Source organism: Ascidiella aspersa, chromosome 2 (genome assembly GCF_963924565.1).
Source record: "Ascidiella aspersa chromosome 2, kaAscAspe10.2, whole genome shotgun sequence".
Taxonomy (NCBI): domain Eukaryota; kingdom Metazoa; phylum Chordata; class Ascidiacea; order Phlebobranchia; family Ascidiidae; genus Ascidiella; species Ascidiella aspersa.
The window spans coordinates 14,538,494-14,553,147 of NC_139448.1; the positions used below are offsets into that span (position 1 = coordinate 14,538,494).

Here is a 14,654-nt window from a genome sequence, read left to right on the forward strand (position 1 = left end):
TTAAAAAAATAACCTCATTCTTGTTTTTCTTTGCCATTTTTATAGTTTTAGTCTTTTTTATATGCCAAAAATGGCAAGTCACTAATCTAGTACCTATACAACAAAGCGTAACGTATTCCTGATAGGTCAAAATTTGTCATTTGTTTTTAATTATTACCCTAATTATCAACATAAAAAGCTAAATAAAATGGTATGTTACACCTGTGGTAATATGATTGTTTCCTCTTCCTAAAAGGAGTGGCATAACATTATAATTTCAGAATAAGTTTATGGACATCGCAAGTCATTCGTTTCGGAATCAAAAGAAAACACGTCCGCAATTAAATGACAGTTCGATCAAGACGGGGCAGTAAACAAAACACTCTCGTTGGTAACAAGCAGCAATTCCTGTAGCTAAAACATTTGGCAGGAAAAACTGTAACAATTGTGTACTCTCAGACTGAAATTCGCATTCACTTGGGACATAAAAGACTTGGGTGAAAAACGGTAAAAAACGTAAGTAATTGGGTAATATTTTTAACACTTTTTACATATTCTGGCTAGTTATACATTTTCTCCTATACTACGTTGGATAATGTTATGTATATCCGTAAAAAACAGTTTGGCAATGAGGCCACTTTCTTAACAAATTACAGTGGAAATAAATGAAACAAGACACAATATGAGAACACAAAAATAATTAATAAATAAATCAAGGGCAAGAAACGAAGGTGGAACGGTGTCAACAGGCAACAAACAAACAAAAAAAATCCCGTTTTTTATTACAGAAAACCTTTTTGTACAGAACCTCCTTTTTAGTTTTTCAAGTATTAGACGACGCAAAGTAAGAAATGTAGGCTTCGCTCTAAACGTGATTGTCGACATGATGTAAAGTTTAATTTAGCACTATAACTGGGATGCACCAATTCATTCGGTTTCAAACATCTGCTGTAAAGCACCAAACACGTGGACAACAACAAAAAAAAACAAGAAAACAAACGGCAAGAGTGTGCAACAACATGTTTTACTCGTTTTCGCGGAGAAACTTTTGGTACTCGTTCTCGTTGACGGTCACCTTGCCACCGTCTCCAACCGGAAAGTAAGTCTCATACTTTCGGAAGGACAACTGAAACGAAACGCCGGTGCCTAGCACCTTACGCACGTCATCGGGTGCGTCACGTGACCAGGCGTCGCGGAGCTCGCTCTTGCTGCAAGGACCCAGAGTGGCGAGAAGGCCGGCGATGAAACGGATCGCTTTCACGCGATTCGCGGCCGTTTTGCTCTTGAAACTATACGTTGGCGTAAGCGGGATTTTCGGCGGCGACGCAGTTTGCGGTTGCTTGTCCGCTGTTGGGCTTTCAAGCGGCGACGCTGGCGTCCAGGGTATCGGAGACTTGCGCTTCAACCTTTCGACGGTGCGTTGCAGCGTTTCAGGGCGCAGCTTGATGACGGGCTCGGTCCTTGCGAAAATGAACGTATCCAGGTTTCGGATACCGGCTAGTAGCACAAGGGTGCGGCATATAGGAAGGTGACAGTTTTCGCTTACACCCACAAACCTGCCGCTGTAGCGCTTGGCAGCAAGGTCACACAGCGCGGCCAAGTGTTCGCCGTGCTTGGGCGTCGAGAGCAGGTGTATCTGCATGAATTCAACGAGGTCGGGAAGGACGTCGATGAATGGCGGCCCTGCGTTTTGGGCCTGATGCTTGTCGGAGCAACGCGGTCTGTAAAACAACCAGTCGACACCGACGTCTCCGTAGCGGTTGCCGAACGCAAAAAGGCCTTTCGAATGGGACACAAAGTCACACAGGTAGGCTTCTAAAGCCAAGGCGCTTCTAGCGAATCGCTCGTTGGCGAAGCGCACATGCGCCTCTTGAAAAACATCGTCGGTCGGGGCGCAAAAGGCCTTCGACGAGAGATAGTCTACGAAAAAGGTTTGGAACTTGTCGCGCCGGTCGTGTCGCTTGGTTTTGGGTGCAGAGGCGCCATCGGAAAGTTCGATCTTCGCCGAAGAACGAGGGTCACTTGGCGCCGGGCCCGCAACAGGTATGATTGTGGCCACCGGTCGCTGCTGATCGGGTATAGAGGAATAAAAACATGTCGATTTGGTGTGTGCATTTGGTATGACGTCCAATACGTTCGATCGATTAATTTCGGAAGCGACAGGCGGCTCTTCCTGTATCACGCTAGAGGAAGGACAAATATCTAAGGTATTCTGAAGAGCGTCGTTGCTTTCTGTTACGGATGACTTTGGCTCAACCTGGTCCAGACGTATGACGTCACCTTCGACGTATTGGGTGAACATTTCGTCGATAACCTTATCCTTTGGTTTGACATCGTGCGCGGGAGACGGGGTGTCGCCTTCTTTTAGGTCGACCTCAAGATCCATATCGCTGTCTTCGCTGGACGTTATCTCGTGCTTGTCTAAATAAATAATAATGCAGAATCGATAGACAAAAATGTCCTTTTGGGAAAGGTAACAAGCAATTTCGTTTGAATGCATTTACGATCATTGAACAGCACGAAAACCAAACAAAGGCCAGCGGAAGTTTTTTTGGTGGACTGACATTCTTCCGGGTGCTGAAAGACTTACCATTGTGTTCGTTCGGTATCTTCGCAATCTTTCCAGCAGGCGTGAAACCGACGTTTTCGAGGCGACTGAGCAGTCCTTGCAGCAGCAGTTTGGTAGCGTCACGACTTAAATCGACAAACTCCGGCCTATGGTCGATCAGCAACTGGACGAGCTCATCGAGCGAGCAACCGGCGGAGAAGCAGTCGCGCTGCGTCGAACACTTTTATTATAATGTGTCGCGTGCCAAACTCTAAACTGCGATGTGTTGGGTCTTTCACTATACTCTTTAGTATCAAAATCGCTGTAAATCTTACCGCGTCAGGGGGTGTAAGAGAGTGCAACGTGAAAGGCAGGTGAAAGGGTTGTGTTGCAATAGCGCGTTAATGATTTGACCCATTGAAATTACATTTTACCGTGATAGAGGACAAGAGGTTTAACATAATGCTACGTAAAAACGCAGTAGAAAACGTTCGTGTTTGACCCATTAAAATTTAACATGTAAGTGTGACTCTTACTCTTTTGCACTCTGCGCAATTAGAGTGTAAAGTATAGATAAACTTTGCAAGCACTATTAAACATGCATTATTCATTATTATTAATATATAAGCATACAATGACAATGATTTTGCTGTAATGTGCTTGTTTACCTATGTAATAGCTAACATAACACTGATAAATAGCAAACAAAAAGCACAAATCTTGGTCCTAAAAGGGAGACTAAGGGTCAAGTGCTACATTGGGGTCATAGATGCCTACATGTTTGGAGTCTTTTCTATATACCAAATCGATTAAAAACTAATTTTTTTATTTTAGCGAAAGAACAGTGTTTCCTAACTGTTCAAAGTAATTTGTATGGCGGACACTGTGGATCACGCCTTCGTAATACCATATTAGACACAGTAAATTTTAAAACGATTAAGAAACCTCATTACAATAAAATGTAAAATAAAATTTTACAAAGGAACTATATAGCGAAGTGTAATACATTGAACTTTTCTTTCGCAACGATTTAGAAACCACTGATCTAAAAGAATAATTATATACGTACAGAAAGACTGTCGATAATGAAGGTCGATATATTCTTCGATTCATCTTCGGTAAAGACGAAGTCTAAGTCGTTCGTTTGATCCACGTGTTGACCGGTTACCTTAAGGCAGCACGTCAACTTGAAGGCGTCCAGAAAAATCTTGCGATCAGCGATCATGCAACAGGTCACCTGGCAGTTAATGATGTCCAGGGACATGTCAGGGTACGCCCGTCGGTTCACGTACTTTTGCTGGCACATGAGATAGATGAGATCCACGCTCAAGGGCTTTTCGTGGACCGCACACACGGCCTTCACGAACGTCGTAAGTTTGCGGTTGGAAACTCCCGTGAGACGTGAAAGCCACCTGAACACCGGTAAAGGTTCAGCACTAACATTCGAAGTCGAAACAGCGCTCGGCGGTTGCTTAAGCACGAGCTTTACTTTTAGCACGACTGGGTCCGCGTTTAAGTCTTCAATCACCTCGAGTTGGTTAACAGATTCCAGGCAGTCGACAACTTTGCTGCAGAAGGCGTTGCGCAGTACGTTGTCGTCGTTTACCTCGTTGCGTTGCTGCTCGGTAAAGAGACTGCTCACCAAACTATTTACAAGGACGCTTATTGGCATCTCGTTGTCTTCTGAGGCTAGCAGCCGTCCCCTGGCAACATCCCGGATTAAGTCGGCTGGCATCGCCGAAATAGCAGCTTGCAAAGACTCGGATTGCTGATTTTTCAAAGGAGAAGATGACTGCGATTTTTCCCGTTGGTGACGCGACTTCTTTTTTCGTTTACGATCAGGAAGCTTTTTACTCGATTTCCTTTTTTTTCTTTGCATTTTAACATCAGAGTCGCTCACCTCGCCGCTTTCCCTGTCGGAGTCTCCCGTCCTGGACGAGTTGGAGCACACTGAGAGTTCCCTAACTTCCCGGTGACTAGAGTTCGGGGAAGCGGTGACGGACAGCATCCTTGTTCCGCGCTTGTGCGGTAGAATATCGACCATCAAGCCATTTACCGTAAATTTGGTCGGGAACATGGAAACAAAACGCTGAAAGTACAAGCGGCTGATGTTGCTATCGAAAGCGCTCAAGTCGTAAAACATGAACTCGCGTTGCTCTGTCGTAAACTTTCCCGACCACCAGACGGTGGAGTACATGTCACTGATCGACATCGTCATTACCTTAAGTGGCGCGCTGCAAAGGGAATCTTCGGGATCTAAAAGTTTTAACACAGCTCTAATGAGGATATCTTCACTCTCTTGTAGATAAAGGGTATTCTGGTACTCGTCAACGCGAGTTCGAGCTACCAGGGAGCCGAGTTGTGTATGTCGTAAGACTATAAACTGCTCGGTACTCATAATTTTAATCATATTGTCAACACTCATGAAGGTTTCATCGTTTCCAAACAAGAACTTAACCAAGTCAGCTGCGAACATAGTCTTCGCCCATAGACAATGACTAGCCTCGTGCTGAACTATTTTGCGAAATGTTTCAGAATTTTTTACGAAACCATCAATGAAATTACAAAACGTCCCGTAACTGGTGATAACTGTTTGGGTGAAGTCGGGTGGCAGATTTTTTACAAAACTAAGGATATCAGCCAGACGGTTGGCCTGCGAATCTTCACGAGCTAAAATAGCACTAAGGTTATTCGCGAGCATTGCAAAGGTGTTCTGGTTGATCTCGTAAACAGATGGCATATGGGTAACGCCTATTTGGTAAATGATTCCGTTTAAGAGACTGTATCTTAGCGGAAAGGCTTTCACAACTTTTTGAACAAAAAGTTGGTCCGTGAGACCTTCGAGATTCGAGCAAAACGTCATGACCGGTAACTTGTTCAACATTTTCAAGGAAAGAGTTCGTTCCAGAAGCTTCTCAATTTGGCCATAAAGGGCAGTTTCATATTCGTCGGGATCGACGAGAGTTTTGGCGCCTTTACATAACGCGACTAAATATTGCGCTAAACATCCGTGGTGCAGATTTATTTGGTCAACCAACTGTGGGCTCTCGCGTTTGAGGGATGAAAAATTTCCCAATAAGTTGGACCAGGCAATCTTTAGCGTAACAAGGCCTAATAGTTTGCGCATGATCATGTCATTGGGCTGAAAAGGCAACAACGGGTTAGATAGAGAAACGCAACGCTGACCCGTGCCTTCGTCAGCAGACGAACTTAATATAGTAGTAACTACTGAAAGTGAAGCAACCTGCAGAACGTAGCAGCTTATCGATGCGCTCTTCTCGGGGTTGCTTATCGACACGATGTGTCGGTTGTTGCAACATGCTTCGTATATCAGATCGGCCGTGATCAGTTTCTTCATCGTGATGCAGAGAAGGTGTTGTACCTCTCGTATTGTCCTGCTATTCAGCTCGATTAACATCCGACATCGCTGCGAGACGCAGAGGCGTATTGCCATCTGGTGTTTTGGGTAGTCGAGACAGGACTTTACTCGAGCCATCACCAACAGCCAGTCAATAAGCGATGATGAAGAATGAGCGCAATGGGCGTACCAGAATGGATATGCTTTGAGAATGTTGCTCCAAGTAACTGAAGGAGTAAGGCAAACGATAATTTCAGGATGACATTTGTAGAGCAGCTTAAGTTGGTCGTTTCGGCCGGTCACCGGTTGCACAGAACTAGTTGGCTTTACCTTGGGGATGTTTATTGTGATTTTCGGTTGTTCGATCAGTTTGATACGATCATCCGAAGCGTTGGAAGCCACTTGGAAATTATCAAATTGGTTTGCGACACGTCGCAACAAAGACTCGGAGACGATTCCCGAAGAAGTAAGGAAGTAACTATGGATTTCGGACATTGTCATTGAACCTCCGACCGACAAAGCCGTGACGAGATGACTCTTGATCAGGCTGCGAATGATACCGTCGAACTCGGCAGACTTCTTTTCGTCCAGCTGATTGTCGGATGACGTCAGCCAATCAATAAACGATGAATGGCTTTGCTTAACCTGAAAATCGAAAAGCCTCACGGTTACTTAACATTGATCAGTACGAAAACATCCCTATGTCAAGGGTTCTGTCAACATTAGGGGGGAAAAGTAAACGTTTGTTTGGCAATGTTGTGCAGTGGTGATAATATGTAGTTGTACTTTAAAAAAACAAAATGTGAAAATCTGTGTGCTCCATGTGGCTTCGCCTACAGCGATCGACAAGCCAAATAAGAAACCATGTAACGATAACAAAATGCTTCCACAAAAACAAGAGGGGTCTTGTAAATTCTATCTTAATATAGATAGTTATTGGATTAGTTCAATATGTCTAAGTTTTCCGATCCTCATGTTGTTTCAGGAGCGAAAATAATATTTGATACCTGTTTTGCTTTAGAATTCGAAAATTCGCTGTCAATACGCATAGGTATCATCGTACAATCAGTGTTTCTCAACCTTTCATGAGTGGTGGTCCCTACTATGGACTCTAAACAATTTGTGACCCCCCCCCCCCCCACCCCGTTCACGTTCAGAAAAAATAGGCTACGTCACAGACCGTTATAAGGAAGGTTTCTACAGTCATATTGAAAACATGGGGGGCGAGGGCTATCGTTGAGAACTAAGTTAAGAGGAAACTATTGTCAAAACGCTTTGTGGTAACATACTGCTGTATTCGCAAAAAATATCTTTTTATACTACAGCTTTGAGCCCTTAAAAAAGTTAAAATTTATTGTTTTAATTCAAGTTATATTTTATCCGAAAAGAAAATCCCTTCATTCATAAGTCTAACAGACTTGAACAACTAGATTATCTGGTTGTTAAAATCTGTGGTTAATTTGGCAAGGTTGTTTGTGAGCCTGTTGTTTTCATAAGAAACTCGAAAACGACCTTGTCTCTTTTGTGAATCCCAAAATAGTCGCACTATAACATTTGTTCTCAAGCCGAATTACAATCAACGTAGATTGAGTTGAAAGAGCTATTCCATGTCCAACACCACGTACAATGGCATTCAGATTGTCAGATGAAGATCAAATTTAAAGCGAAATTAAACCAACGCTTTTGTTTTTTTACACTTCTTTTTAAAGGAACTGTTAACATTTTTTTTGGTGTTCTGAAGATCGAAACAGGTAACATAATTATGTCGGACGCTCGGGACGACATAAATAAAAAGATAAATGCATACAAATATGAGCTTAGGTTATAAACTATAGAACAATATGTCAAAAATTCGCACAACCGTTAGTAACTTCCCACAACTATAGGAAGGAAGTTTTTGGTCAACCCGTCCGCCGATAGCAAGGCTCGTGTAATGGATTATCGACCATGCGCTGTTTTAAAGGCAAAAAAAAAATCCAATGGCGTGGTTGTTATTATAGGACTGCGAAAAAACGCCAAGGTAATGATGTTTTTATTCCTAATCAACGCTACAAAAATATAAAATGTGCTTATTCCAGCGCATTCTTTCATGCAACTACGAACTGGAAAGCTTATGTCCAAGATAATAAACAACAGTATGGCCGAAAGCTGGCGACTTGGCGACTATGTCGGCCAAAGAATCAGACAGAAAAGGTTGCTTTCCAAAACAAACGTGTCCTTGTTCTACACATATTCAATCCAATATATTTTTAAAATGCTAAATATGTAGGAAGATTATGTACTAAAATTGGCAGGAAAATTTTTTTTGTGCCATTCCGAAAAAAAGGCCTACGAAGCACGTTGTTTAGCAGGGAAAAGCCATTGTTTGGAAAATATATATTGTTTATTAGTTTAAAAAGTACTAAATTTCGATATAACTGTTGTGTATTTGCAGTTTTACTTGATTTGGCAAATACTTCTTTATTGAGTTAAAAAAGCAATCATGATAGCCGCCATTCCTAGTAAATAGACATGTATGACATTCGCATGGGCATAACGAGGATGTACTAGGGCTAGGCCATGCTGTTCCTTCTAAGGCTTAAACTATATTATAACACACCTTTTTTTTTAATTTCTCCAGGTCAAAAAAAACAGTTTTCTTTCAATTTTAAGAATTTTTTTTCTCGATGTTCAATCTGATTTTAAGCTGCATGTTTGCACATGAGTTAGCCCCAAAACAGCTTATCTATGTAACAGTGTTAGAGTAAGAAAAGCAGACATGTGTAAGAAAAGCAGACATGTGCACTCCTAGGCTGTACTTCAGCATACCACATATGTATTTCTTTATGTCACAAAAAAAATTTTGAGCCTTCGGCGCAACTTTTTGCTAATTCATTTACTTCTTGAAATCTTGTTTATCGTCTAAACATGGCAAGGTTGATACATTTCTGACAAACACATCATTTAAGTTTTGGGGAACGACCAAAAAATCGAAGAATTTACGCCAAAAATGCTTGTCACCAGAAGGCTGACAAGATTCTGCCAGCCTGATAAAACAATAGATCTGCACAATGACGCATCAAAATTACCTAAGCCCCGTTAAAAAAAGCCAAATGAAACGTGAATAAAAAACTTTGATCCCCTAAATAACATCTAAAGGGGTAAGGGAAGAGTGGGGGCGAATGGATGCCGGAGTTTTGTCACCGACCGTTTTGGCATCGTTGTATGTGCACCGGATTTTTCCCCTTTATTATGATTAGAGGTGGGAAATGGCCGTGGTGCTTATAGTTGAGTTGAAGGTGGGCACGGTACACTTGGCTAAGATCGTTTTAGGAAGGCAATCGAAACAAAATGAGATACAACGATTCATATTTGCAGTTGGGTTTTATGTGATCACGTCAGTTGAAGAAGAGAAACCTATTTGCGTTTTGTGTGTATGACATGCACTTAGATCAGGCATGTTAACCATATTTGTAAAACGCTTAGTCAGAAAATATAGGTTGAATTCCTTAAAAGAAAATGAACATTACTTTTAAGAACACATCCCTGGGGTGATTAATTGTCATTTCCATTCTAGTTAAAGACCTTTCTCGGAACTTTCCCGATTAACAGTAATTAAAAATATGCGATCATTTTGTCAAAACCCTTTAAATCGTTAGTAGTAATTTGTCTTCAAATTACCATTTAATTCCCAAAGTGTACTGTAATTTTTTTGGAACATCGTGGTATCGAAGAAATATGAAATGTATTTTCACTTGAACCAAACAAAATGCTAACTCTAGGCCTACCCAGCCAATGGTGTGTTGTTTTAATTAACAATTTCACGTATAAGTCTAGTAGATTCTAGTTTAATGATGTCAAAAATCCAAGTGAGCAAATAAAGAAAAGAATACCAAAAAAAGTTGAACATATTTGGAGTAATATTGGAAATCGCTTGTGTAATATTGGATTGAGGTACGTATACTAATTTAGTATCTCACGTTATGTGTCGATTACATTTCGTTATGCTGAATGTTTCAGTTTTAGCATGAGAGATATATCCTTCACATTTCTAGCGAAAACTGTATCATTGTTGCAATAAGAATCGTGTTGCAACGGACCTACGACAGCGTTTTCTGTGCATTGCTTCTTTCCACAAAATTATTTTACCAGGAATGGGATTTTGCCATCGGTTGAATTTGTAGCAATAGGGAACTTGTGTTTTCGCTTCATTAAATTTATGTTTTTTTGACATCATTGTAAGTGGCCTTACATTGCTGCTTTTCTTTAATTCAGGATTCTTTTAACGGGTAATAATATTTACCACCAAATTATGACCAAAGTGCATAAATGATCCAACTGTTTATTGTGAACACCAGGCTTTCCGTCACCCTGCACGTGTTTTAAATTGCCTTTTTGCGTATGTTTCTAAACAACTTTTGAACGTGCAATTAAAATATCTAGCTACCTATATTGTTTCGGTCTATGCGAGTTGAAAAATCAGCTGCAAATAATACGAGCAGGATAAGACACTTGGCTCATAAATGCATTTCCTGCAAATCTTGCCCCTTATTTAAATATACAAAATACCTAACCAACAAAATCACTGTATAAATATTTAGTCGGTCATCATTTTAAGTGTGTGTGTAAACATCTGTATATTAAGACTCGCATTTTGTTTGTTAAAACTTAAACAGCGAGTTCCTTGCAAGGGTAAACAAATCAGTCGGAATTTACAAGTCAGGGGCCACTGGGAAAGGTTTACTGTGTTGATTGAACTTGGAGCTGGCCATTCAGGGACGTTCCATTAACCAGTTCGTCCAACCACATTTTCAAACAGGCCTATCACACCGTTCTTAAGTTTTACGAAGTACAACAGAGGAACTGTAGAACACTGTATTTTAAACTTGATAAGCTTTTGCAAAACCGTGCTTCATTAAGTCAGATTATGAATAACAACGGTGAAAACAAGCGAAATAAATCCGTAAGTGCACAAAATCTTGATAAGGAATGTAACTAGCTTAACAGTTAAATAAGCACACGCTTGCCGCTCGTTCGCAAGTGGTGCGACGCAAAGGACGTGTGTTACGTTGGCATATAACTGATTGCAGGAACTGAACCAGGATCAAAGAATTAGTTTTTCAATTTAAATTAGATAAATGATGAAATTAACACGCACTTCAGTAGGTTATATGTCTTTGCGCTTCGCGCAATTTTTTTTCGTTTTTTACAACCATAGGGTCGCTCTTTCAACTTATCACCTCAAATAATCTAGTTCAACGCCTTTTTATCGAGTAATGTGTGCGAATATTGATGGTGTGTTTATGGCGCCACGTTTCCATCCTAAATTTAATGCATTTTTTGATTTGCCTCCATCTCCGATAGATTCTTAAGTGTGCCGCGAAACTTGAATTTGGGGTAAAATACTTAACTATTACAAATCGATACGTAGGGAAGAATGTGAGACTTGGATGAACACTATCTATGAGGTAACTGTCAACATCAACATTGTTGTATTTACTTACTTTGCCGTGTAGTTTAGGTGTTTGTGAAGTTATAATGGCACCGTTTTATAAAAAGTGAGCCGCGCATTAGTTTTTATTATTTAGTGCGCCAAAGGCTAACAACAAGTTTAACGACCACGGATTTACACCAAATATCAGCTTCACATTGTGCACAAGTCCATGAAGTTTCCTAAGAATATTTCTGGTATAACGTAATTTTGCGACGTCATCTTCAACAATGTTCATGTCCACTAAAACAACTTTATTAGGCAATTCGTCTGAATACGGTTGTCGACTAAGACTTGGGTTTGTCATTAAAACATACTTTGTTCTTATTTCTGCATATGAGATTCATCATATTCCAAATTTTGAAAGATTGCTTGCTATAAAAGCCGAGAAGATATTGGTTGTTCGCAAAAAATCATTGCTATTTAGCTAGGTAAGCTACGCAGATTAGTTTAGTATCCAAGAGGAAAATTTGAACAAATACCAAATAAATTTGTTAATCGCAGGTTATACAGGCCAAATTATAAAAATCAAATCTAAAAATTGTTGTTTGTTTTAAAGTGTAACAATATAATCATTTCGGTCGTCTTACTTTGACGGCAGACCGATTAAATCAAATAGAAGTCTTTAAAGAACAAAGCACAGCTCACTGTGGTTTCCAGATTGTACTGCGACGACTAACTAACTAAGTAAGCGATCTCACTGCCAAAAACTCAATACACCTGTGCTGCACAGTGACTTGTCGCCATTCATGGCCGCATCTAATGTTTTTCGAATGTATTGAAGTAAAGACTTTCTCTACTAACGGACAACATGTTAAAGCTAGATTAAAAGGAATTATTTTTCTCATCACCTGTTGATTCTCTTCCTATAGATCAGCCTTTCTTAACCTGGGGTAAATTTTCTCGTTTTGGAGGGTAAAGAGCTATCAATCAAAATATCCACATCAGCTGACAGGACAGAAAAAGTGTGCAAGCCGTAGGTATTGGTGGCCTAGTTTCCTAGTTCAGATTAACTGCTAATTTGAAGTTAGCCTATAGTAGCCTATTAATTCTTTATCATCTAGTGTCGGTAACATTATTTCGCGATGATAGCTATGTTAGTTAATTGGCAACATCCTTATCTCTTAACTTTCATTGTTACATCATAACTGATATAATTTGCTACTCGTTTTTTAAATAAATAGAACCATTTTATATATTGGGGGTAAATCTAATATTCATCTTTGTTAAAAGGGTAAAACATACAAAAAAGGTTAAAAACCCCTGCTATAGATGCTTTGTTTTTTGCAGTGTGTTTATATGTGAAATACAAAGCAAAACAAAGAACATTTTAATGATTCAACCCAAAGGTAAAATACCATGAATTTTTTACTTCACCAATAGTTCTGTTTGCAGTGTACATATATTTATTTAACATTCTATTACTAATTTTTTTACAAAACATTATTCGTCTGTAAAAATTATTATTTTGCTTAGCAAACAATCTGCATTGTTTGCACAAAAATCTGTTGTGTCAAACACACTTTTTATATACAGTATTTTTCTTATGTATATCTTTAAGTAATGGAACTAACATTCATGTTTCTGGCAAATTTATTTAAAACAAAACAAAAAAACTAACAATCTTTGAGAGAAACTAAATATTTGTGAGTCATAAATGCAAAACACCTTGTAGTCAAAAAATGACATAAATCATTTGAACTATACAACTAAATGAATGTAAACATAATTTTCTTTGTTTTGTTTTATTTTTATAAACTAAAGATTGTTACAAAACTGAATTATGCACAATGAAAATATATATTATTTTAAATAACATAAACTATTAGAAAGGTTTATGATAGTGTATTAGTATATTCCAAGGACATGTTTGACTAGCTATAAAATAGAAACAAAAATTAAACACACCTTAAGGCGTTTCTCATTTGGAAGATTTTTAAAGCTGGTAATGACCTCAGCATATTTGACATCAGGTCGAAAAAGTGTCTTCACTATTTCACCACAAGTCTCCTCCATTGTTAGACTAACATAAATACAACACACAGAAAACCAAACAAGTAATTATCCTTTTCAAAATCATTTCAATTTTTGTAAGATTCTACATTATTCACTTAGATTTTTATATTTATACATATTGAAAGTTGTTTGAACTTTTAATTATAAAAAAAATGTGTTCACTTATTTCATATAATAAATTTAGCGATTGATCACATAACAACTAAAACTGCTGCCAAACCCAATGACAAGACCAAGTTAGTATACCCTAATGCAGTGGTCTCCAACCTGTGGGTCGCGACCCCAAGTGGGGTTACCAAAATTTTTTCTGGGGTCGCCATATCATACCACATTTTTGCTTTGTAGTACGATGTATGTAGTTTGTTTTCTTTACAATGACGTCATACTAATAAACGTGACTGATTACATAGAAAAGATAAGCTTTTGTTTCTTCTACATATAACAGGTGTTTTTAACTCTTAAGAGCAATGACCATATTAAAAATGAAACATCGTAATCGCTTGGAAGTAGATCATGACAGTTATATGCTTACGCAAATTGAATCGAAAACTGGTGGACACTATGTAGCGCAACCATCACACCAAATGCAATTTAGTGTTGAAACAAGTTGAAATTTTTTTGTTCGGTCTCGTGCTAAATTCAAATTTATATTTTAAACAAAACTTTTTAAAAGAAATCATTTTGGTGCACATACGCATGCCACATTACTCTTGAATTGTGTATAATTTACGCATACTTAGTTCCAGCAATATTATATATATTATTTTATTCCTATCTGAGAACAAAATGGGGTCGCAGTGTTAATTCTGAATTTAATTTATTCAAATTGGGGTCGCTTATTAAAAAGGTTGGAGACCACTGATGAAAGTATAATAATTAAAGCTAAATTAAAAAACAATCTAGTAAACATGAACAACAACAAAAACTACAGAGAAAATACTTTTTATCAAACTTTAACGCTAATGGTAGTTCAACTGCCAATAAAACAAACGCAATGTAAAACCATTGCACCAATTTGAAAAAGCACTGCAAACACAACAAAAACAACTGCACTCTACCATCACACACTTCTGTGAGACATAGAGAAGTGGTTTTGTGGTCACCTGCTGTATCAATAAAAAAAAATAACGTTGAGTCTGCCTTAGGTGCTGCAGGCAATTAAACCCATGGTATTCTGTACCAATCGAACTGCCTGCGGTTAAACTGCGGCAAGACTGGCTGCTAGGTTTCATAAACGCTGCAATGCCATACGATTTCTTTTTTCTCTACTATTTTATTTCGGG

At 39.0% G+C, this 14,654-nt stretch overlaps 1 protein-coding gene across 1 annotated transcript; it reads right to left on the reverse strand.

Moving 5' to 3' along the window:
* Positions 1–1,003: 1,003 nt before the first annotated feature.
* On the reverse strand, positions 1,004–13,437 carry LOC146163877 (uncharacterized). Its single transcript, XM_083380619.1, has 4 exons — positions 13,264–13,437; positions 3,597–6,530; positions 2,570–2,756; positions 1,004–2,400 (listed from the first exon to the last, which is right to left on the reverse strand). The coding sequence occupies exons 1-4, from the start codon at positions 13,369–13,371 to the stop codon at positions 1,004–1,006; spliced, it is 4,626 nt and encodes a 1,541-aa protein (XP_083236745.1). The 5' UTR covers positions 13,372–13,437.
* Between the last annotated feature and the right edge of the window lie 1,217 nt (positions 13,438–14,654).